The sequence below is a fragment of the Prionailurus bengalensis genome, chromosome D1 (genome assembly GCF_016509475.1).
Source record: "Prionailurus bengalensis isolate Pbe53 chromosome D1, Fcat_Pben_1.1_paternal_pri, whole genome shotgun sequence".
In the NCBI taxonomy this organism is placed as follows: Eukaryota; Metazoa; Chordata; class Mammalia; order Carnivora; family Felidae; genus Prionailurus; species Prionailurus bengalensis.
In genome coordinates this window covers 86,232,798-86,257,211 of record NC_057346.1, presented here as the reverse complement: position 1 = coordinate 86,257,211, position 24,414 = coordinate 86,232,798, and the positions used below count along the sequence as shown (strand labels likewise).

At 35.0% G+C, this 24,414-nt stretch overlaps 1 protein-coding gene across 6 annotated transcripts in view; it reads left to right on the top strand.

Moving 5' to 3' along the window:
- IMMP1L (inner mitochondrial membrane peptidase subunit 1) overlaps positions 1–24,414 on the top strand; it is an 81,865-nt gene that overhangs the window by 45,822 nt on the left and 11,629 nt on the right. For all 6 annotated transcript variants that reach the window (XM_043580865.1, XM_043580866.1, XM_043580864.1 and 3 more), the window contains 3 exons: positions 9,870–10,003; positions 11,411–11,499; positions 15,454–15,580. In XM_043580865.1, the coding sequence (XP_043436800.1) occupies positions 9,899–10,003; positions 11,411–11,499; positions 15,454–15,580 (321 nt within the window). In that variant the 5' untranslated portion in view covers positions 9,870–9,898. The remainder of the gene's footprint in view (positions 1–9,869; positions 10,004–11,410; positions 11,500–15,453; positions 15,581–24,414) is intronic.

Here is a 24,414-nt window from a genome sequence, read left to right as displayed (position 1 = left end):
TTTGGTTTGGGGTTTTGTTTGTTGTCTTGAGAAGATGAAAATATTCTGGAATTAGGTAATGGTGATGGATATACTAAAACCCTTTGGATACACTAAAAGCCTTGTGGATGGGGTGCCTGGGTGCTCATTAAGTTAAGCATCTGACTCTTGATTTAGGCTCAGGTCATGATCTCACGGTGTGAGTTCGAGCCCTGCATCAGGTTCTGTGCTGACAGTGCTGAGTAGGCTTGGGGGAAAAAAAGGAAAAAACAAAACAAAACAAAAAACAACCAAAACCCTGTGGATAAACTAAAACCACTGAATTTTGTACCTTAGTGAATTTAATGGTATATGTATTATGTATCAATTTTTTTAAAGAAGGCCTTCTACTCTGAGGTTATAAAAAAATATTATAGGAGTTCTAAATAATGTTGTGCTCTATGAAAATTAAACCTTTTACCTTTGTTTTTCCTCTGCAGGTAGATAGTGTATGAATAGGTTACTTTAATCCTGTCTTGGGTTGGTTGTATTCTTTGTTAAGGCTGATCTGAGGGTCTTCAAGTCCAGCCCCTGTCTCCCTCACATGGTGTGGTTTTCTGTGGTGGCTGACAGCTTTGCTTAGGTTTCTAGCCTTTTATTTACTGCTTTCTGCTGGTATTCTGGAACTCACACTCTGCTCAGTGGCAGTTTAGCGGAGCCTTGTGGTTCCTTCCTGTTTGTAGCTTGACCCTTATGTGCCATCTACTTTCTTGGCTAAGTGAGACTGCTACTTTCTGCTAAAACTCTTATTTTCCTGTGCTGCGAATTGGCTACCACTCTCAGAGAAAAGGCCAGGTGAATGTGGAGCTTGCCTTATGTTCTTCCGTTCATTCATAGATCCTAGCCCCTCACATCTTGCTTAGACTGCTGCCTAATGCATCGAAACAGCTATTTTGTATATTTTATTCAGATTTTGTAACTGTTTTATTGTTTTCCCCAAGAAGGTTAACGTGGTATAAACCATTCTGTCAAAACTGGCATTGAAGTCCTCCTCTTGCCTCCTTTCTTCAATATTCAATCGTCTATTTTTCCTCTCTCCCTTTTCCCCTCTCTCATTAGTACTTGCACCTCATCATTAGCCTCTTTCCCTGTGGGATTCTTACCATTGGCTGTCAAGCATGCCACTATGTTTCTTTATGTTTTAAAAACCTGTTCAATGCCACATTCTTTCTCTTACTCTGCTGCAGTGGCTTTCAGCTGAGGGTGGTTTTGCACCCCAGGGAACATTTGGCAATGTCTAGAAACATTTTAGTTTGTCACAACTGGGGAAGGGGATATTACTGGTATCTAGAGGCCAGAAATGCTGCTAAAATCCTACAATGCCTAAGATAGCCGCCCACAGCAAGGACCTGTCTGGCCCCACGTGTTAGTAGATGAAAAACCCTGCTCTACTGTCTAGCTTGCCTGCATAGCCAAAATGTTTAAAAGAGTTGACTATTTTTGTTGTCTCCTTTTCCACATCTCCCTTTCATACTTTTTAAAAAGTTTTAATGTTTTTCAGATAATACTCAGATGATTTTTAAAGGTAAAATAGTGCTACAACACTTAACAAAGAAAATGGCAGTTTTCTCCTAACACCCTTTAGTTACATAGTCTTGGCTAGTTAGATGTAGATGGAATGAATGTGGTTTATTTTCCTGGATAAAAAGACAACAAATTAGTAAGGAGTAAACTCTTAATAATTTTTTTCTGCTTATAACTTGGATGTAGTAGCTAATCTTGTTAGAAAATAAATCCCTTCCTTTATAAAGTTCCGATTATTCTGGTTTTCTCTTGTTTGTAGTAGAATGCAATCCTCACTGTGATAGGGCTTATTTTTCCAAGACTTCTCATGTGTGAAACTTGCTTTGAACTCCAGGGCTCATCTCATACACACCCCCTTGAATATATTATGAATATATCAAATTTAACATGGCCAAAACTGGACTCTGTTTTCTGTTCCAAATATGGGTATGAATGAAACCCTGTGGATAGACCTCCATTTACCCAGTTACTCAGTCCAGAAACTTGAGGGTCATCCTGATTCTTTCTTTTTCTTTGCCATTTATTTTGCCTCTTAAATTTCTCCAGTCCATTCCTTTCTCTCCATTTCCGCTGCCACCACTGTAGTTGGTCCAGCCTAACTGCTCTGCCAGCATTTTTATTTCTGCCCTCATTGCAGTTCTTCCTCTACATCACAATGAGTGATATTAAATTGAAAATCAAATTATGTTACTCTTCTGTTTAATTAAGATCCTTCAGTGGCTTCCCATTAGTCTTAGAATAAAATCCCAAATTCTGGAAGACTGTAAATAATCTTGCCTATCTCTTTATTCTCATTTTATGTCCTCCACATAGTGCTCCAGCCTTCTTTTATTTTTTTAAAGCACATGCATGCTATTTTTTCTGCCCATAAAATTCTTCCTGCCCTTTCCATTATTGTTATTTTCTTATTGTTCAGAACCCAACTTTAGTGGTATTTCCTTGGAAAAATCTTTCCTAATTCATCCTAAAGAATATATGCCCCACCCATCAGTCTTTATCACTTTACCCTAGTTTCTCTTTTGGAAATTATTTAATATATTTATGTGTTTATTTCTTTACTCTGTATGTTTGTGACATCAATCCCAATAAACTATAAGCTATACAAGGACAGGCATCATGTTCACTATTGTATTTCCAGGGCTGCTTGCAGTATCTGGCATATCGTAGAAGCTCAGTAAATATTTGTTGAATGATTGAATGACTGTGAGGATATCCTTTTCCCCCAAGTGCTTTTTCAAAAAGTTATATTCTGTAATAAAATTGGGAGAAAAAAATAGTGCTGTGCACATTCATTTACACTCCATCTGGATTTACAATGAAGATTTTGCTACATTAGTTTTCTCTGTTCCTCTGTATATATACATATACATGTATGTGTGTCTGTGTATAAACTTCTCTGTATTTATCTTCTCTGTTTCAGTAGTAGAAGTAAACGATATGAAAGTTATACACATAACATGTCTAAATCAGTGTTTCTCTCCTACAAACAAGATCATTCCCCTGCATAATCATGATATTGTTAAGAAATTTGACACTGAGGGCACCTGGGTGGCGTGTCCCACTCTTGATTTTGGCTCAGGTCAGGATCTCGTGGTTCGTGAGTTTGAGCCCTGACTCAGGCTCTGTCTGCACTGACAGAACTGAGCCTGCTTGGGATTCTTTGTCTCCCTTCTCTCTGTCCCTAACCTGCTGTGTTCTCTTGTCTATCTGAAAATAAATAAACTTTAAAAATTAAAAAAAGAAATTTAATATTGAAACAATGATATATTTGATTTACAAACCATGTTCAAATTTCCTGTTATCCCCATAATATTTTTTATTGCTTTTTTTTCTTTCTTATATTCCAGGGTCCAGTTAAGGATTTCATACAGTATTTGATTATCATGGCCTTATTGTAACTTAAATGGTAGTCTTCTTATTTTTTTTTCTCTTATTAAACTTCTATTTTTTTAATTGGTCAAGTTGTTGTCTTGTACAATGACCACAATGGATGTATGGAATGGATATGTCTGATTATTCATAAGTAGATTTAGGTTACACATTTTTGGCAAGAAAAGTGCACTCATGATGATGTACTTGTCTTTGCAGTACATAATAATAATAATCAGTTTGTACTTTTATTTATGCAGCTAAATTTGCTCATTTAAGATGTTTACCAGATCTCTTTGTGTAAAGGTATTTTGTGAATAATAAATTATTTACTTGAATACTTTGCATATATCCTGTTTACCAACAACCTTTCACCCAGTAATTTTTAGCATCTATTAATGACCCTTGACTGAACCAATTATTATATTGGTGGTAGTTCTGTTAATTCCCTCTATATTTATTAGCTGCTATTTTTTGATAAAGAGCTTTTCTTATCTCCAACACATACATCTATTTTAAAAAAATTAGTAAAGGGGCGCCTGGGTGGCTCAGTCAGTTAAACGTCCGACTTCAGCTCAGGTCACGATCTCGCGGTCCGTGAGTTCGAGCCCCGCGTCAGGCTCTGGGTTGATGGCTCAGAGCCTGGAGCCTGTTTCCGATTTGTGTCTCCCTCTCTCTCTGCCCCTCCCCCGTTCATGCTCTGTCTCTCTCTGTCTCAAAAATAAATAAACGTTAAAAAAAATTAAAAAAAAATAAAAAATAAAAAATAAAAAATAAAAAAATTAGTATGTACTCAATAGATTTTATTTTAAATCTAATGTATCATCTATCTGTGTTAACTTTTTTTTTTTTAATCCCAAATTTGGCCAGTGAGAGACCCTTTAAAGTGGTTCCTATGCCTCCATTTGTCTTTGAGCACATGCTTGCTTTCTTGCACAAGATTGTTCTGCCCTAAATTGTTTCTCCTACTGGGGAATGATTTGGAGACCAAAAATCTGCATGCTAAGTGTGCTCATTACTACTACAGTGTCGTTGCTTCTTTCTAGTGGTCTTTTCAGTGTTCCGAGCTAGGATGATATTTAATATAGGCAGGCAGACAGACCACACACACACACACACACATTTCTTTATTTAAATAAGTTTGTTTTGGGACATGAGGATTGCTCATTTGGTTACGTATCATTGATTTTGGCTTAGGTCATGATCTCATGGTTTGTGAGTTCGAGCCCTATGTTGAGCTGGCAGTGAGGAGCCTGCTTGGAATTCTCTTTCTCCTTCTCTCTACCCCTTCCCCTACTCACACGTGCTCTCTCTCTCAGGATAAATAAATTTAAAAATTTTGTTTTGATACTGCCAACACCTTCCTAACCTTCCTTTATTCCATATTTCTGGCTTCTTTCTAACATTGAGAATCTTGCTTCCAATAATTTAATGTTTGCTCATTTGTATTATCTGAAATACACATAAAAGAAACAACAACAACAGACCTACTAAGAGTTTAAGATTTCATTTGCAAATTTTTTTTTTTACCTTAGTTTTTCTGTTTGGTAGTGTTAGCATTTTGAGTATACAGACAGGCTTATTTTTCTTGTTGTTTTCAATTTTACAATTCCCTTTTTCCATTTTTTTTGCTTCTATTTTTTTAACAATGTAAATGAAGCATTTGCCTCAGAACTGTATACAGAGGTATACTCACCCTTATCCCTTTCACACTGTTCTCACCTACTCCATTTATAAATGTTACCATTTTCATTATTTTCTTTCTCTTTGATAAAAAATTATTTTCCCTTTTTCCAGAAATGATAAATTACTCTATTTACTTTTTTGTACCTTGCTTTTTTTTAAAAGCAATTTATCCTAGAAATCATTTATTATTAGCTCATGGAACTCTCCCCCCTCCCCCCCCCCCCACCATGGGTATATAGAATTCCTTTGTGTGGTGTTCTGTAATTTAGTTAACTGTTTTCTATGGATGTGTATTTGGTTTGTTTCTGCTTTTGCTATTTCAATAATGCTAATATGAAGAATCTTGTGCACATGGTGTTTGGATCTTGGAGCTGGATAATTCTTGAAAGTGGGATGGTTGGTCCGAGAGTAAAATGTATATGCCATTACGATAGCCACGTTCCTCTTTTTAGGGGTTGTCTATTTTGCATACCCGTCAGCAGTGTTTTACAAATGGCTGTTTATGAGAATTCCTTCATTAACATCAAATATTGTAAACTTCTACATGATGAGTTGTGTTTTTTTAAATATTTTTATTTATTTTTTTGGAAGCTAACATTCTTTTAATTTAAATCGAAGTTAGTCAACATATAGGATAATACTGGTTGCAGGAGTAGAATTTAGTGATTCATCACTTATAACACCCGGTGCTCATCCCAACAAGTGCCTTCTTTAATGCCCATCACCCTTTTAGCCCATTCCCCCACCTGAGTTGTTATTTTAGCAAATGGTAGGTATATTGTATCACCAGGACACCTATGGAAAACAGCTGACACACTCAAAGTTGGATAATGTAAGGAAGGTTTATTTACAGAAACTAATTACAGAGGTGTGTGTAGGGTATGGGAGAATCATCATGGATAGCACAGGAACCAGCATCAGTCAATCTGTTTTCATTCCTAAGCTCGAAGGGACTAGGTAAAGGAAGGGTCATAGGAACCTAGGAGAGAGATTACTGTATTGCAGACTGCCTTTGGAGATTTAGTGACCTTTGATCCAAACATAGCCAGGCTGAGAAGAGTCCACAGGTAAGGACGCAAGAAAAGACATAACTCTTCCTTCCTCTGACTTCCTACTGGAGTTCAGTTACTGGGTACAGGAGTGCCTTGATGTAGTTTATATAGGTCAGTTTTCCAAGGGCACATGGAAAAGGGTAGAGAGTAAATCTGAAGGGACAAGCAAAAGTTATCCAGAGCATGTATTCACTTATAGATACATAGACCTTTGAAATAACTATGTAAAGCAGAGATTTGGAACCTCTGTCTTAACCCTTTTTGCTAGAAAGGCTACTGAGCGCTAGCAGTGTGTGGCTTATTTGTGTTTTTTATGAATGCTACTTTCTGCTCTGAGATTACTCTTTAAAAAATCCATCAGCTCTTATTCTCAATTTCAATATTCCTCAACAGTGCATTTCAGTGCACTTTTAAAATACAAGGCCACATAGTCTTTTATCCTCAGATTTCTCTCGAAATAGCTTCATAGCTCTTTTTCCCCTTAATAGACTAATATCCAAAGTAATTTTAGACACTTCAGACTCCATTCTGTTGCTAATACCTATAGGGAAGAAACAGGGTCTGTTAACTTCTTTCTTTGGATCACTCTCATCTATTAATTTTATTATTTTATGAGACAGTTCCATTACAAACATTGTATTTGGAGTTGGGCATTGTCCGAGTCATAAAAAAGCCTTTATGGCCCCAATTACTTCTGAATGTGAGTTAATAACAAGCCTTCTCAGTGAATCAGAACCACTGTATAGTTACAGCATCTCAGTACTTTTGCGTATGTTTTTTAACCAAGTGGATTCTATTGCATAATCCAAATGATTTAAATTTTGGTAGATTGCTAAGTGATTTACCCTCTAATTTCATCTTTCACCTGTATTACCAATAGCTTTTTGGTAAGTGCCATATGTTTCCTCTTGTTTAATAATACATCCCCTTTCTAATATCAGTTAGGCCCATTTTTATTTTCATTTTAAAATGTAATATACACTTCACTACTTTTAGGATTTTTTATCATAAATCAAATTTTCAGAGCTAAGCTACAGGACTTATCCCACTTTTCCCTAATCTTATATTTGGAGCAAAGTAGTGCTCAGACAACCTAATTAATTTTATAGACAAAATGTATTCTATTAGTATTTCATTTTTCCTCTTCATAGTCTGTTTGAATTAATAGAGCTTCAGTCATAGAGTGTTTTTATCTTTAAATAGCACTTTTTATTTTTTGAACTCTAGAAATGGCTATTTTTTAAAGTGCATCAGTTATAACTGTAAGCCAGATTCCTTATTTCTCCTGATGGGAAGAGTTATTTTTCACATTACCTCAATGATTTAATGAGAAGACTTTTTAATATGTTACTGACAATTTCTTTCTTCAGTGAATATGGCATTTGCATGTCTCTCCATTAACCAAAAATCTCAGTGGTCTTCTGATAATCATTTTGAACATTGTTAACTATTTTATAATGATGAAGATGTGGATGGTAGAGGAGATCGGATTCAAAATTCATTCATTAATTTCCTCAGATAAGTCTTCTGTTTACTGTGCTCTTTGGTAGGACCTGAGGATTCAAAGGTGAACAATACACAGTCACTACCTGCAGACATAAACAAATGTACTATAATAAGGGGAAAGATATAAACAGTATAGTGTGGCAAGCATTATAATCAGTGTATGCCTAAGGAAGGTGAGTGACACAAAGCATGAGTTACATTTCTTGGGATGGTGCCAAGGAAAACTTGTTAGAGGAAGAGGCATGGTAAATGTTTAATAGGTGAATGAACACTAGTAAGTAATATAACGCTAATAAAAGATACAGCCCTACGCTGTAGGCTATAAAATTCTATTATCTTATTTAAAGATAAGAAACTTGAAAATACAACTAATGTTAGGAGGTTTTAGAGTATAGAGTAGATTGCCAAGTGAATGATATAGTAACTAGCATACTAGCATTTATTGAAATACTCTGCTACAGACTACGTGTCTGATCATGTGTAATCACTAACTCTCTTAGGTATTGATATTAACTCTGCTTTATAGAGGCATAATAACCTCATGGAGGTCACACAACTAAAATATGGTAGAACCAGGATACAAATTCAAACAGATCAACTTTAGAAATAGTGCTCTCAGTGGTGTGTGTGTGTGTATAAAAAGGCCCATGGGAACCCTGAAGAGAAAGAAAATCTTGCCTGTTGAGAGCATTTGGAGAAGAGTTGCACATTAGATAGATGATGGATATCATGAAGAATACTCCAGGCATGGGTGTTGGCATAAATAAGTGTTTACTGGCAAAGTTTCCTTGAAGAACAGACCAGTATAATTGAGTAGTCAGGTCATGTAGGAGTATCAGGGAAGATCAGGTTAGAAACTGAGGACAGGGTGGGAGCCATCTGTCATGGATCCTGGAAATGAGTCTAAGTAATCTGTATTTCATCTGATAGAGAGCCATTGATGTTATGGGAGCAGGAGAGTAATACAGGAGTCAGTGTAACATAATTAAGTTCTTAACTATCATTTTCCATCTTTGTGATGTTGAGTATATAAGTTCTCTACACTTAGGCTCCCTTTTTTTTTATCTATAAAGTGATGATGATAATAATATCTACAGAGGTTAATTTGTAAAGTCTGACATGTAGTAAGTATTGAGCAAATGTTACTTACATATTATTGATGTGTTTTAGTAAATTTAATCTGAGAACAATGATTGTAGCCTAGGCCTAAACCATAGGCCATTAGTTAAGAAATAGTTGTAATAGGTAAATAGAAAGGAAGGGAAAGATACTAAGAATATTTTAGATGGATAATATTTTTAAATTTTTGTAGCTTTGGGATGCCTTGGTGGCTCATTCAGTTGGGTCTGATTTCAGCTCAGGTCATGATCTCATGGTTTGTGAGTTTGAGCCTTGTGTCGGGCTCTGTGCTAAAAACTCAGAGCCTGGTGTTTGCTTCAGATTCTGTGTCTCCCTCTCTCTCTGACTCTCCCTTGCTCGCACGCTGTCTCTCTCTCTCTCTCTTTCTCTCAAAAATAAACATTAAAAAAATTTTTTTTGTAGCTTAAAAAAATATATGGTCTTTATGTTGTTTCATAGTATTCATGTGATCATTGTATCAGTAGTTAATAGCTGACAACTGAATATAACTTTATAATTTACAAAGCACTTTGGCATGTTATTGAATTCAATTCTCAGAACTGTCCTATGAGTTATTATTATTTCCAGGCCCAGAGTGGTTAAATAAGTCATTGAAGATCACACAAGTTAATGAAAATATCAGTGTGATACTTGTATTTCCATATACCTATTCTAGTGCTTTCTCTTTTATATCCTGTTAGGCAAGAACTGATACAGTGTAGCAGGTAACAGTATGGAAACTGTTATTAGTACTTTGAAAGAGTTAATATTTTTTCTTAGGTATCTATCTTAACACCAAGGAAAGAAACAAAGCATGAAAGGAGACAAATTTAGAGTCTACTAGTTATCTAGTTCATATATAAACCAGTGATATTATTTGAATATAATCTCTGTTCAGAAATAAAAATATTAAGTGTCATAATTTGTCATTTAAAATAGCATTAGGACAAATGAAAATAAGCTCTTGCTTTTCTGCACCAAACTGTATTAGGTATTTACTACATTCTGACTGACTGTAAATATTTTACAATAGAACTATTTCTTAAGTGTTTGTAAATAGTATTGATCATGAAACTTTTTGAAATTTACCATCAGGCCAATGGTGGCAGAGTCTGCATAGAACTATGCTTCGTGGTGTTCTGGGAAAAACCTTTCGACTTGTTGGCTATACTATCCAGTATGGCTGTATAGCTCATTGTGCTTTTGAATATGTTGGTGGTGTTGTCATGGTAAGTTTTTACCTACAAGAAAATAATAATTTTAAATATATACTTTTTTAATGAAGGAAAATGTGTTTTTTCTTTATTTTGATGGAAGTTATTTAATGGAAGTTACTTAATAAAATGGGACTATTAAAGCATAAAATCTTTCTAAATTTGGGGTTGTAAGAGAATGTTGGAATTGGCACTAATATAAAATTAAGTAACATTACCTCAAATAAGGTTCTGTATTCTGTTTCTGAGAGGGGCCCTACTAATAATCTAATAATAATAGTTTTTATCATTTATTGAATGCTACTTATTGTGTTCCAGTGATGTTTGAGGTTTTATATTTACTAACTCATTTAATCTTTTCTACTCTGTGAGATACTTATTAGATAGAAATCCATCATACATAAGAAAAAACTGAGGCTCAGTAAGCTTAAGTAACTTGCTCCAAGTTCCATAGTTAATAAGTAGATTTGGAATCTACAAGTAGTACTTTGGAATCTACAAAACCCAGTGAGTGGGTTTTGTTGGTGGTATGTTGTTTTAACAGATTCACAGTCCTACAACCTCAAGTTTAGTTGGAGAAATGCAAATAAACATATTTAACTAGAAGTCCCCTCTTTGATGTTTTTAATTTACATTGGTACTTCCAGTGGGCTACAGAGGTAGCATATATAAACTTTCATTTTGTTTTTTTGTTATTTCTGCCTCGGTAAGAAGTTTAGAGTAAAAAGTTTCATCTACGCATAAGTGAAGTCAATGGAGACTGGTGTATTTAGATATTTTAAGTGGCAGTGATCATTTATTACCGTTCTCAGGTATACATGAAAATTATTGTTTTAACTCATACTAATAGACCATCTTTAAAGTGCATCTCATTATGCCACTATTTTTCAGTAGAAAATACAAATTGCAGCCTCATCAAATGAGTAAGCTATTCTCTTAGAAGAGAACTCAAGGCATGAACATTTTGAGAATAGTATGATACTACTTAATAAATTACCATCATAGGCACTGGGTATTTGATAATAGCAAGAAAGCAAATCATTTATTCAACAAATATTTATTGACTATCAGCTTTATGCCAAAGCATGTTTTTGGTGTTGATTATATAGCTTAGGAATGTGAGTGATAGGGTCTCTGACCTCATGGAGCTTACATTATACAGGATGGTCAAAATTTGGAAACATATGTTATTCACGTATTATAATGTTTTCTCACTCAGCCATTTTTAATATACTTACCTGTGTTTCCAGACTTGGTGGCCACTCTGTAGAGTTGAACTTACCTGGGAGGTGCCAACTTATGAATCATCAGCCAAGCTTGAAGAACATTTGTTTGAATTTCTTTCTTATAAGCCTGCTCAGATGATTTATGTTATATAAAAAAGGGTTTCCATTCAAATTAAAAAATTACCTCTCTTTTCAGTGTTCTGGACCATCAATGGAGCCTACAATCCAAAATTCAGATGTTGTCTTTGCAGAAAATCTTAGTCGACATTTCTATGGTATCCAAAGGTAAATTTCTGTCATAGATACATTAAAGTTATGGTGAAAACATGTATCCACATTGTGTCTTTTCTGCAGTTTCTTAACTTTATTTTTAAAAACTCTTCTGTAAATAGCCAAATTAATGACCATCTAGTTAAAATTTTGATTCAAATATTTTCTCTCAGTTTGAGAAATTTAATAGTTTCTGTAAACATGCAGTCTTCTGGGTCACTGTTCCTTGCATTAGTGGCTAAAATAGAATAGCAGCCCATTTTATAATGTACAGTCAAGCCCACTTTACTTTTTTGGGGGGAGAGAGGGCCCTACAGTGTTTTGAGTGAAGAACCTAGGGACTTAGGAACTACATTACATATACAAACCAATGATTGCTTTTTAAATATTTGAAATAATCCTGAATTTCTTTTGATGACTGTTTTATTCTTCATAGCTTATGATGAGCACTTGATGATTCTTCGACTACAGCACTGTATATACCTGTAAACCAGGAATCTCATCTAGTATGAGTCTCCTGGTTAATTAGGTTGAAAAACTCCTTGACAAATACTGTTTCCCACTAAATTTTTAAAAACCCTATTCTGAGTGGTGTTTCCAGTCCTATGATACTGTTTATTCTGCTTAACTACGTATTATTCCTTCTGAATGAATGTCAAGTATTAGTAATTTAATGTATTTTCGTTTTTCTTTTTAATTTTTATTTTTGAGAGAGAGAGAGAGAGAGCGCGCAAGTGGGGAGGGGCAGAGAGAGAGAGGGAAACACAGAATGTAAAGCAGGCTCCAGGCTCTGAGCTGTCAGCACAGAGGCCAACACGGGGCTTGAACTCATGAACCATGAGATCATGATCTGACCCAAAGTTGGATGCTCAACTGACTGAGCTACCCAGGTGCCCCCAGTAATTTAATGTATTTTCTAAAGGGGACTTCTCTGATTCCCTAAAATTTTGGGTTCATTAGTTTTTCACAATTATTAAAAAATAAATACTAGCTTTTTCTTCTCCATAAACTACAAATTTGACTCATTTGAGTTGTTATTTAGCTTATGGCATAAGAAGGTTTAAGCACTCCTCTTTCATTATTGGCCTTTTCTATAGTCTGTTTCACATTACTGAAAAATCATCAAGAATAAGTGTAAAAGTATTCTTTACATTTACTGATCTTTTACCATCTTAGATTCTGTACAGAACTTGAAGTTATCTCTTTCTTGGTCAAGCTCTATGCTCTACTATGGTGTCTAGGTTAAATTCTCCTTCACATCTTTTACTCATAACAACTTTAAGACACCAAATTGATAGATATGGGGTTATAAAATAAGACTTGCATTACAGGGGTTGTGTTCTAGCTTTCTTTCCTTTTTACCTTATATCCAAAGCACTTCATATAGTCTTTGGATTAATTAGAGACCTAGCATCACTGTAGCATGAAGATAAACTGCTGTTTTCCATGCTAATGAGATGATTTTACTCTCCTAGTCCTTGAGCATCTTTAACAAGAAGCTGAACTTGTTGGCTAAATAGATTTTGAATGAATAGCTCAATATTATCTTTTTTTTAATAGATACTCTTTGCATTCAGATGGGTAATACAAATAACTACATTCAGTAAGTTAATTAAGATTCTTTGGAGGTTTCATTTTGTATTCTATTCATTCAAGAGGCCCATTAGGTTAAAGGGCAGCTCAAAATCTGGTGTTTATATGAGATATACCAAATAACTTTTACAACCAAGGGAGTTGGTTGGTAACTTCAACTTTAAAAATATTACTCTCCTCAGTATTCCTTTTACCTACAGCACAGAACTCTGAGATTTTAGGGGAATCTCGGACACTTGGCAAGAGATCCTTCAGCTAGCTGCCTGTTTCTAAAGCTAGAATAGCCATCCGTTTAGGCAAAATAAAAGTCTGCATAACTAGTATTTAAAGCACATGAATCTCTTTTCAGTTAAATGCACAGAACACTCATATTTATAATAATCACAGTCTCTTATTACTATTTATTCTTTCACCAAATAGTTAATGAGCACCTAACTTATAACATATGCAGTATATTATAGAGAATGTTAAGATGAATAAAATATTGGTCTTTTTCAAAAGCTTACAATTTAGTAGGTTAATCAGGATGTTTATAACTATAAATGTGAAAGGAAAATTTAAACCTTACTCCTATTAAGTTCCTGTAAACACCCTATTTGAAAGAGTTGAGAATCCAAGGAAAAATTATTTTGTAAGCTCTATAGTTAGACCACCAAAAGTATAATCTGCATTAATATTGGTTTCTGTAAAAACACCTTGACTGAATTATGATTTTTATGTTACCATTCAAGTACAGAATTTAAGGGTCATATTTATTATTTTTTTTTAATGTAAACTGAATAAAACATCCACAGAAAACATTTTATTTCCCCAAAGCTAGCCAAAATCAACTTTGTTTAGTATGTTACAATCTTTGCAAGCTTATTCATCTGAAAGTTCCATTGGTATGGTTCCAGTTGGTTGAAAAGAGACTAGTTTTTCCCATTTCAGAGAAAGGGCAGCCTTATATTACCTGCAAATTATAGAATTTAATGTTTTATTTTTATTTATTTTTTGAGAGAGAGAGAGTACAAGGGTGGGGAGAGGGGTAGAGGGAGAGATAAAGAATCTTAAGCAGGCTCCATACTCAGCGTGGGGCCTGACGCAAGGCTCAATCTTGTGACCCTGGGATTATGACCTGAGCTGAAATCAGGAGTTGGATGCTTGACTGACTGAACCATCCAGGCGCCTCTAGAATTTAGTATTTTAATAGCTTTCAACTCCAAGAAATTATTGTTCCAGTGAATACTATTACTGTAAAATTTCTGATGAAGAAGGCGTCTTTTATAACCTTACATAAGAATCCTTCCTGTATATTCATTCCTCTTTGATTTGGTTATTTAAGACAATTTTGTCTTACCTCCCAAACTAAACTTTATTTTTGTTAGCTAATGATTCCAGTGTTATTAATCAGAATTTCATTTTTGACTTGGCTACCAAAAAGTTTAGAACTCATATTAATACTTATGTATATAACAATAACTAGGTTTCTGATTTGACTATCATCTTCCCTTTATTTTTATAGCTTTTGCTATTTCGATATGTGCACCTTTTATTATAACTAACATCAAATTATTTCCGCAACTGTGTGCAAACAATAATATATTAAATCCTTTCAACTATGTGGGTTAGTCAACAGAATTCACTTACTACTAATTTTTTGCAGAAAGAGAATTGTGTTCTGTTTGGTTGGGGTGTTAGCCTTATTTTGTCTCCTTCCTCCATTTTGTCTCCTTCATTTCCACTTTTAAAGATCTTTCTTATTTTTCTAACACATATATATTGTTATTTCTTCCATGAATCGTGCCTTTGATAAGTAATCATACCCATATTGATTATATATGTTTGGTACTCCAATTTATTTTTTGTAGTATGTGTTTGGGCAGCTTTTAGCATTTTATTTGGTTGTATCTTCTGATATTATCCCTCAAAAATAAGTCTGACTATACTGTAAATTATCTGGGTTGTTTATATATATTGTAATTCCTCAGTTCTTTGAGCTCTAGGGAAATATTTCTGCTATTTCTATATTTTTATGTGCTCTAGAGTCAATACTACTGGCTGGGCAGTAAAATTAACATAGTTAATTTGGTGATACTTACGTGGAATTGCTTTTACATAGTTTTGGTTCTAAAAATTTGGATATGGAAGTAATATATAGTAAGTATAGTGCAAGAAGGTAATTCTTACGGAATTACCAGAAATTTTAAAATCTTCTAATAGCTTCCACTACTCTTGTTGTATTCTGACCCATAAAACAATCACAAAGCTGGTAAATGTATGAGAGGGTCAGTATGTGAGAGGATAAACAGTGTTGGCTTTAAGTTGTAAGGGTCCGTCCATGTGTTTATGCTTAATAAATAACACTGACCTTTCTTTGACTTTTTTTCCCCTCAGAGGTGACATTGTGATTGCAAAAAGCCCAAGTGATCCAAAATCAAACATTTGTAAAAGAGTAATTGGTTTGGAAGGAGACAAAATCCTCACCAATAGTCCATCAGATTTCTTTAAAAGCCATAGTTATGTAAGTAACATTTTAATTATGTTATTCATTGATTAGCATTAACTGAACACACTGACAAAAGAAAATAACTTTTTTTCATATTTTGAATATAAGTTAAAATGCTGCATTCAGTAGAATTTAAATATGTTTGTATCAAGGGACGCCTGGGTGGCTCAGTTGGTTGAACATCTGGCTTTGGCTCAGATCATGATCTCATGGTTCATGGGTTCAAGCTCTGCATTGGGCTCTCTGCTGTCAGCAAAGAGCCCCCTCCGGTTCCTCTGTACCCCTCTCTCTCTGCCCCTCCCCCACTTGCATTCTCTCTCAAAAATAAGCAAACATTTAAAAAATATATGTATTAAGAACAACTTGGCCATTATATTTTATATATTTTAGTTCCCTTTAAAGCCCTACATAAATACCTCAATAATAATTGTTGCAGGCATGATTCACCAATGAATGTTAAAATATTGGGCAAAAGTTTGAGAAAAATAACTTATTTGCATAGTCTCAAAGTATCTCCTTCAAGACATTTATTACAAAGGGACAAATAGTAGCTCGTAGAGGGGAAACTGGAAGGCACCACTTAATTGAGTGATCAAGGTTAACCACCAATAAAAGGACATATCAACATAATGTAGTTCCTGAAGTGAAGCACTGAGAAGGGCGCATCACTTTTGTGGTATTTTTGCAGAAGAAAGTGTAACCTCTGCCTAATCATGGGAAAGCATCAGACAAACCCTGAGTGTCATTCTGCAACATAACTGACTAATACTCTTAAAAAATGTCAAAGTCATGGGACACCTGGGTGGCTCAGTCGGTTAAGCATCCGACTTTGGCTCAGGTCATGATCTCATGGTTCGTGGGTTGAAGCCCGCGTTGGGCTCTATGCTGACAGCTCAGAGCCTGGAGCCTGCTTCAGATTCTGTGTCTCCCTTTCTCTCTGCCCCTCCCCTGCTCATGCTCTGTCTCTCTCCCTCAAAAATAAATAAATAGATGTTAAAAAATATATATATATATATATATAAATGTCAAAGTCATGAAAGACAAGAATTGTCATCGATTGGAGAAGACAAAGGAGAAATGCCAGCTAAATCGCATCTAGGATCCTGGCTTAGAAAATTTTTCCACTGACTTGTTAGTGGCAAATCTGGTAAAATCAAAGTCTGTAGTTTAGTCTTTTTAAATCTGATTTAAATTTTTAGAATAGAAATTGTATATGCCTTAGTCTAATCAACTTGATTATCCAGTTAGAAAAAGAGAGCAAGAGCAGCAGAATGGAAGAGTGAGGAGCAGGTGTAATGTTAGCTCCTCTCACCAATCACCCAGCTGCTGTGACAGAGCTTATGGCAGGGGAGGGTGGTCTTTTCTTTACTGAACATGTGCTTTTCTTACTTTAGTGTTATAGCTTAATTTTTTACTTTCTTAAATATACTCTGTGTCACCCTCAAATTATTGATGTAGCTGTTACAGCTGTTGACTAACTTTACTGTTAACTATCTTCATTCCCAATATAAAAAAATAATTAAGAGTTAAATTGTCTTGGTCATTGGGTATTTATTTTTAACTATAATAGCCTTTGATTGCCTTATAAGTTTGATCAGTAGATTAATAAATCTATTATTTATGTACCACACATAATGCACTATGATTCAGCAGTGCAAATGTTTTTGATGTTTATTACCACAATGCTAAACATACTAGTAATTGTTAGCTGATAGTAGTAATAATGTTGAAGATGATAGCGTATTATCAGATAACCTATTTTTTTCTATGACCTTCATCATGGACTTGGTATCCTTTTATACTTCATTTAAAAATGTCAGAATTTTGCATAATGTTTCATCTTCATATGAGTGTTAACATTTCATAAACATTCTAGTCACCTTTAAGTTGTTTTAGCAACAAGAATATACTTGAGACCAGAAATAATTTTGCCAGTAGACAGAAGAACAAAACATATACATGATGGCATCTACTCTCTGTGTACTTAAACATCATACAATTCTTGGTGTTTTCTTAAGAGTTATTAGAGGAAGAACATCAGGGGATTAGATCTTTGCTAAGTAATCTGAGCAAATAATCAGAGCACTGTAAGATGTAAATTTTTTGAATATTCTGTATAAGGAAATACATTCATCGAATTTTTATTGTCTATGAATCGATAAATTAGAGGACGCTGCCATATTGTTCGAGGTATATTTTGTTCACTTTGGTTTGACATTTATAAGTGACAGACATAATTGTAGTACTATTAGCTAACACTTATTATGTATTTACTCTGTACCAGATACTGTTGAAACTCTTTACAAGGCTTAATTTATTTAATCAACCAAACAGCAACCCAATAAGATAGGTAGTAGTAGTATTTGACAGATGAGAAAACTGGACAACAGGGAGGTTAAATAGATTGCCCAGTTTCAAACAGTGAGAGACAGTTGGAATTCAAACACATCCCCTGGCTGCATCCAAAATTGTACTCCTTACCATGCTACTACTACTTCTCCCAAAATATCTTCTACTGATTATTATTCTACTCTTATCTCATCAAATTGTACTTCCCTTAAATGTATTTGTCTTCAATATTTTTTTTAAAAAAGAAAGGGGACTATTTTTGATCAGGGGCAATATTGGTCCTGAAAGAGAAGCCACTGATTTTATTTTTTTTAATCTTTTTTTTTTTTTAATGGTTATTTATTTTTGAGAGACAGAGTGCAAGTGGGAGACACAGAATCCAAAGCAGGCTCCAGGCTCCGAGCAGTCAGCACAGAGCCCATCGCGGGGCTTGAACTCACAGACTGTGAGATCATGACCGGAGCTGAAGCCGGATGCTTAACCGACTGAGCCACCCAGACGCCCCCGCCACTGATTTTTTTGAAGGCTTCCCTACTTCCACCGGTTTTTCTAAGCTGGGATTTTCAAGCAAGTAGAATTGTATAGTTATTACAGAACCACTTTAGCAAATGTGTTCCATTAATCAAGGTGATTTATAACAAAAATTCATCCAAGTTTGGAGCACTCTGAAGAGATATCCAAACCTTTGCAGGATCTCCCCCTCTAGAGTGTTCCTTTTTTAGCTATCTCTGTGGCACACTGGTGCTGTATATTATGAGATGGGTTTCTTTCCCTTACCTATGTAACCTCTTAGAAAAATCATTGTTGTTTATGATGAAGACATTTCTATTCAGATCTTGATTGAGTTGCTTGGTAAAGATGATGAATATTAAATATGTTGTGAATTCCAGGCAAAAAAAAAAAAAATTCTCCTAAGTAGGTGCTTCAGAAAGCAAAACACCAAAATTGTCATTTGGAACCTACAACTTAGAGTTTAGCATATGAAAGAAATAGCATTGTTCGTAAGTTGGCAAAAATGAATATAAACAGATCATTGGTTAAGTGATGTGGAACCATTTTATTCATTCCAGAGTTCTAAAAGTCCATGTGGCAGCAACACTTACAAACCATGATTTATTTTTTTGCATTAAGCTTTTGGAAACTGAGCAGTCCCTATCAGGTACTGTTGGAGTGGGTTTTGCTCATTTCAGTGGTGTTGAGGCCAAAAATGCTTTTCTTGGGTTATGGGCTGAGCATTGGCTACTAGGATATGAGCTTAATTTGTGACTTTGAAAAGAAACATATTATACTCAGCTCAAACATCTTGAATAACTTGCCTTTCCATACTACAGGAATTCCTGAGTTTGAAGTTAAAAGCCACTAATTTGCCAAAAATAATTTAGTTGGAAGTAGAAGCATTTAGCAAATGCTGCTACCATTGGGGTGTAAGACAAATTCATATCTTGTTTTCTTGGAATAACTTCAGACTGCTTTCTGCTTTTACCTTTCCCATTTTCTTGCCTCCCTACACCATCACTGATTATTCTCTACACAGACTCTGAAATGATCCTTTTTAATAATGGTGCTTGTTAAGTATAATAATGTTAGTCTTTTCCTCAAAGACCCAAGTGACCTCACATTTCACTCATAAGAAAAGTCTAGGCCTTACAATATCCTGGAGACCCTGTAAGATCATTCTTCCTGCTGCTGAGTTGAGTAGTTGTAACAGAGATGATATGGCCTGCAAAGCTTAGGCTGTTTACTATCTGCCCTTTACAGAAGAAGTTTGCTGACTCTTGCTTTAGAATATAAGGTTTTTCATGGCAAAGATTTGTTTTGACCACAGCTGATTTCCTTTAAAAATACTTGAAGGGTGGACAAACGTGTATATGTTTAGGGTCCAACCATGTTTTCTTCTAACTTCTGTTCTACTCCTCAATTTCCTTTAGTTTCTGCTGCAAACTTGCTCCTAAGTGCATGTTGTTACTATTTTTCAGGTAAGGTAGGTGTTCCAGTAGCTCAGTAAACCATATAATACTGAGAAACTGGCAATCTGTGGTTATTGTAGTCTTCATAGATGTTTTGAAAGCTAAGCTAGTTCCACAGGCTACCTGACCACCTTCCATGATTCCAGATGAAAGTTGTAGAAAATATTAGGATGTCCTTGTTACTTTGTAGCAGGACAGCAGAGTGCCCAAGTGACTTACTTTTGGAATCAGTGACATTTTTCAGCCCTTTTATTAAGCAAACTAAAAATTCACCTGGCTCTGAATTGACTTATTGTTGTGGAATACTCTGAATGTGGTCTAGACTAAGTCTTCTAAAGGAGTGGTAGATGAGGTACCCTGGACCTTCTAAGAGAAGGTTTGTTGCCCCAGAAATGCTGTGGTAGTTTTGTTAGGTAAAGACTAAATTGCCCTAGCAACATGCAGTGCCTGCTAATTAGGCCGTATGGTCACGACAGTTTTCTACATTTCAGTAGAAATTCGTGTGCTTTTTGCATGTATTAACTACTATATAAGTATTCTGTTCTTTTGATCCTTTTACTGGTTGGCAGATTAACGATGGGTAAAGTTGTTACCTGTAATTGGTAAATTGTTGCTTTAAGTGTAAACTTCTGCTTTGCATTGGCTGTTCACTATATTATGAATCATTTTTAAATCTTTCATGTAATTACAACTTTATAGTTTTTCAACCATAGCAGCCACTGTATTAAATGGACATATTAATAGATCTGTGATTATGGGGATTTCAGTATATTCCTGTAATTAGAGCATCACAATCTTTTATTTTTGTTAAAGCAAACATATCTATACTTATTAGAAAAATTATGTTTTAATCTATTATTAACCTATCAAAATATAAGGCTATTTAAAACTTTTTCGTTTTTGCTACCACAGATCCCAGTGTTATACACAAAAGGTGAAACGTTCACCAAACAGTAGTCTGTTAGGTGACTAAGGAATGTAGTGTTTCTTGCCTTTAAAAAAAAATTATATATATGTTAATAACAACATCATTATTGTTATTGAGAGAGATGTAAGCAATAGAAAACAATTTTATATTTCAGAAAGAACTGATTAAATGTTCTCAGGATATATTGGTGGGATACTGTTTTAAAAGGAGAAGTTGTAAATGGGGTAATATGCCAGTGATAAAGCTGTTTTACAGTGTATTGGAAAATATTTCTGAAAAACTGATCAGCAAACTGAAAAACTCACTATTTGGACAGTGTTAGAAAATGGTCACTGTATAAAGTTAACACTAATAGCCCCTTACTGTGTACTGTGTATTTAGGTCATAGTTCAAATCCTTGAATATCTTAATGCTGTTTTTCTGTTTGTTTAAATGTCATTTACTTTAGCTAAAAGTCACAACCATATGGTCTTCTATTACCACTTGTATTATAAACACAAAAAGTACTTATGTGGAGGGAAAGGAATCATCAGATTGAAAGGGCTTGTTTATTATAAGCTGCTGATACACTAAATCCTTATGTCATTTAACTAGAAGAACTACCTAATAATGTCACTTATTACAACTAGGATATCTAAGCAAGAGACTTGCTTTTTGCAGACTATAGTGATAAAAACCTGTGCTACACATCCATTTCTCAGCAACGGGTCCCGGGATAATCAATCGTGGCATACTGCTAATGCCTTGATTGCAGCTGATGTGGAGGAAATATGTTTACTCTTTTGCTAAAGTGAAGTTCACTGCGGAGATGACGTGACTTTTTCATCCTATAGCTAACACAATTCTGAAGATAAATTTGACTTATTGTTTACAATTCTGAGGTGTTTTTCTTCTGATATTAACATTAAATAACCATCTTTGAGGCCTCCACAACTTAAGCATTTTCTGATGGGTTCTCTGGACATTTTCAGAATAATTTAATCTTATTTTAACAGTAAGATGTAGTTTATAGAATTTTATTTTGTAGAAATGTATTTTATCTTATGTATGTTTGAATATATATTCATATACATATGAAGATCAGCATTTGTGCTGAAAGAGTAACAAGTCTTCTTGAAACTGTGTTTTGCTCACCTAAATATATTTTAACCACTCAGAGTTGGAAAATCAGTGCCATTGATGTGAATCGAGGGAGGCAGTTATGCAATTCAGTAAAATGGAAATATTTATGTATGTTTATCTGAAAGTTATATGAGACCTTTCTACTTTAAGGTTGCCTAAAAGGAATTGGGAGAAAGAAATTAAGAAGACTGAAATTGTAATGCTGCTGTTCAGTGTCAGCACCTGAAGCAGACTGTATCTCTAATGGTAGAGAGTATATTCCGAGTGTCATGTGGCCTCCTAATCTGATACAGTGCTCTGCTGGAAAGCTGCTGTTGACAAGGTGGAATATGTTGAAATGTCTTTTGAAATAAGCGTCTAAATGAAGTTCTTATGTTCCCACTTTAAGTAATTAAAATTCTGTGGGTTTCAGTGACTCACTTAATGTTAGTCCATAAAAGCATTCTCACTCTACTAAAGTATCATCTGCCTAAAATTAGAATTGGAAAAGAGGAATAACATGTAAAAGTAGGTATGCATGTTATAAGACAGTTGAAAATTGTAAGTTAAACTGTTGGCATTATAAGCCATTGTACTGCTAACCTACATATATGAATGCTTTCCTCTTGCATTAGAATTTTCATAACTATTGGAAGATAGCGTAGGAATCATTTAGTTTGACACAGCTAGTGCCTACATCCCCACTAAACACACCTGACGTGCCAACAGAGAGATTTGTCTCCTTAACAGTTAAAACTGTAGGGTGAGCAATTTAAAATTGTAAGCTGCAACTTAAGATTCTGATCTACTTCCTGTACACTGTGTGTATGAATCTCTAAATCAGGAAGGATTGGAGAGTCTTTTTGTCATCTGAAGAAACATGAATTTGACCTGACTTACCTATGAAAAGAAAGTCAAAGTAGGTGTAAGGTCATGGGCCAATATGGATTTCTAACCCTAAATGCAAATGTAGTACCTAACCGCAAACCAATCCCAGCATTTAGGCATCTTCTTTACTGAGGCTGTGCTCCAGAGCAGCTAGAAGCACTGGACTTGGGAGTTGGGGAGGTGGGTTGGTAGAGAAGACGTAAGTGGTCCTCAGCAAGCCATAGTGGCAGGCAAAATTTGCCAGACATTAACTTCACAAATTTCCTTTTACTTTTATTTATTTATGTATTTATTAATTCCATAACTAAGTGCTATTGAGCAGTTACTTGAGGGCCAGAACTATGTTAAAGTAGATTAAGTCTCTGCCTTCAGTGCTGTGCAATAGACCTTTCTGCAAAGTGGGAATATTCTAGATCTGCACTGTCCAGTATGGTAGCCACTAGGCACATGTGACTGCTGAGCACAGGACACATAGCTAGTGTGTCTGAGGAACTGAATTTGAATTTTATATAATTTGTAAAATCAAAAGGCCACATGTGTTACTAGCGGATAGCAAAATGGACAGTATAGCTCTAGAAGCTTATAGCCAGATTGGAAGAGCAGACAAGGAATTACAATGTGATGAAATAGAATTATATACAGGGTGCTATGATAAGGCAGAAGATGATATTTATTTAGACTGGGATCGATAGGATTTTTCCAGACAGGCAGGGGAATAAAGCTTGAGTTGAAATTCTAAAGAATCAGTAGGAGTGACCAAAGCAAGCAGCATATTCATAAGGTCTAGAAGGGAGAGTATATCATTATGCTTTGGGCATCTGCCAAAAAGTAAGTTCTCCTGTCTGGGACATATAGTGGGGAGGGGTGGGTAGTGAAAAGAAATGAAAAGGTAAACAGCACTCAGTTCCTTGTGTCTCAAACAGGGAAATAACATGATCAGATAGTTTTTTTTTAATCACCCTTAAAATAAAAACTTTAAAGTTTACTTCTTGTGTAAAAAAAACCCAATATTATTAAATTCTTGGAAAAAATAAAAAGTCACTCCGATATTAGTATAGATTAATAAAGTTTGGAGTAGGAAAGACTGGAGGCTGAGAGACCAGTTAATAGGCTGTAAGACATAATTAAGATAATAACATTAAGAATGGAAAGCAGTACAAAGTTTGGAGAAAGAGTAAGGAAATATCTAGACTGGATTGGATGCTGGAAGAAATGGAACTGAAGGGCTTAAAATGGAGCCAGATTTCTGGTTTTAGCAATGAGGGTAGATGGTACATTAGGAGATTCTGGGGGGACATGTTAATTTGGGAAATGGAGAGAAGATATAGCCTGTCTAATAAGCCTAAGAGAGACTTTATTTTAAATGACTACAGTGGCAGCTAAATTATTATAAGTGGGGAAAAAAACCCAAGTGCTTTCCTAGAATGACATTTGGGTATTATACAATTCCCTCCTGAATGTCCACAGTGTATTCTCATGATCTCTTAGTTAAAACAATGTTTTGGTGCTCTCAGCCCTCAGAGATAAATTTACTTTTTAAAGATCTCCAGCTATTCTCCTCTTTGTACCTTACTACATCGTTACAAAAAATGTCATCTGTCGTCCACTAGTCTAAC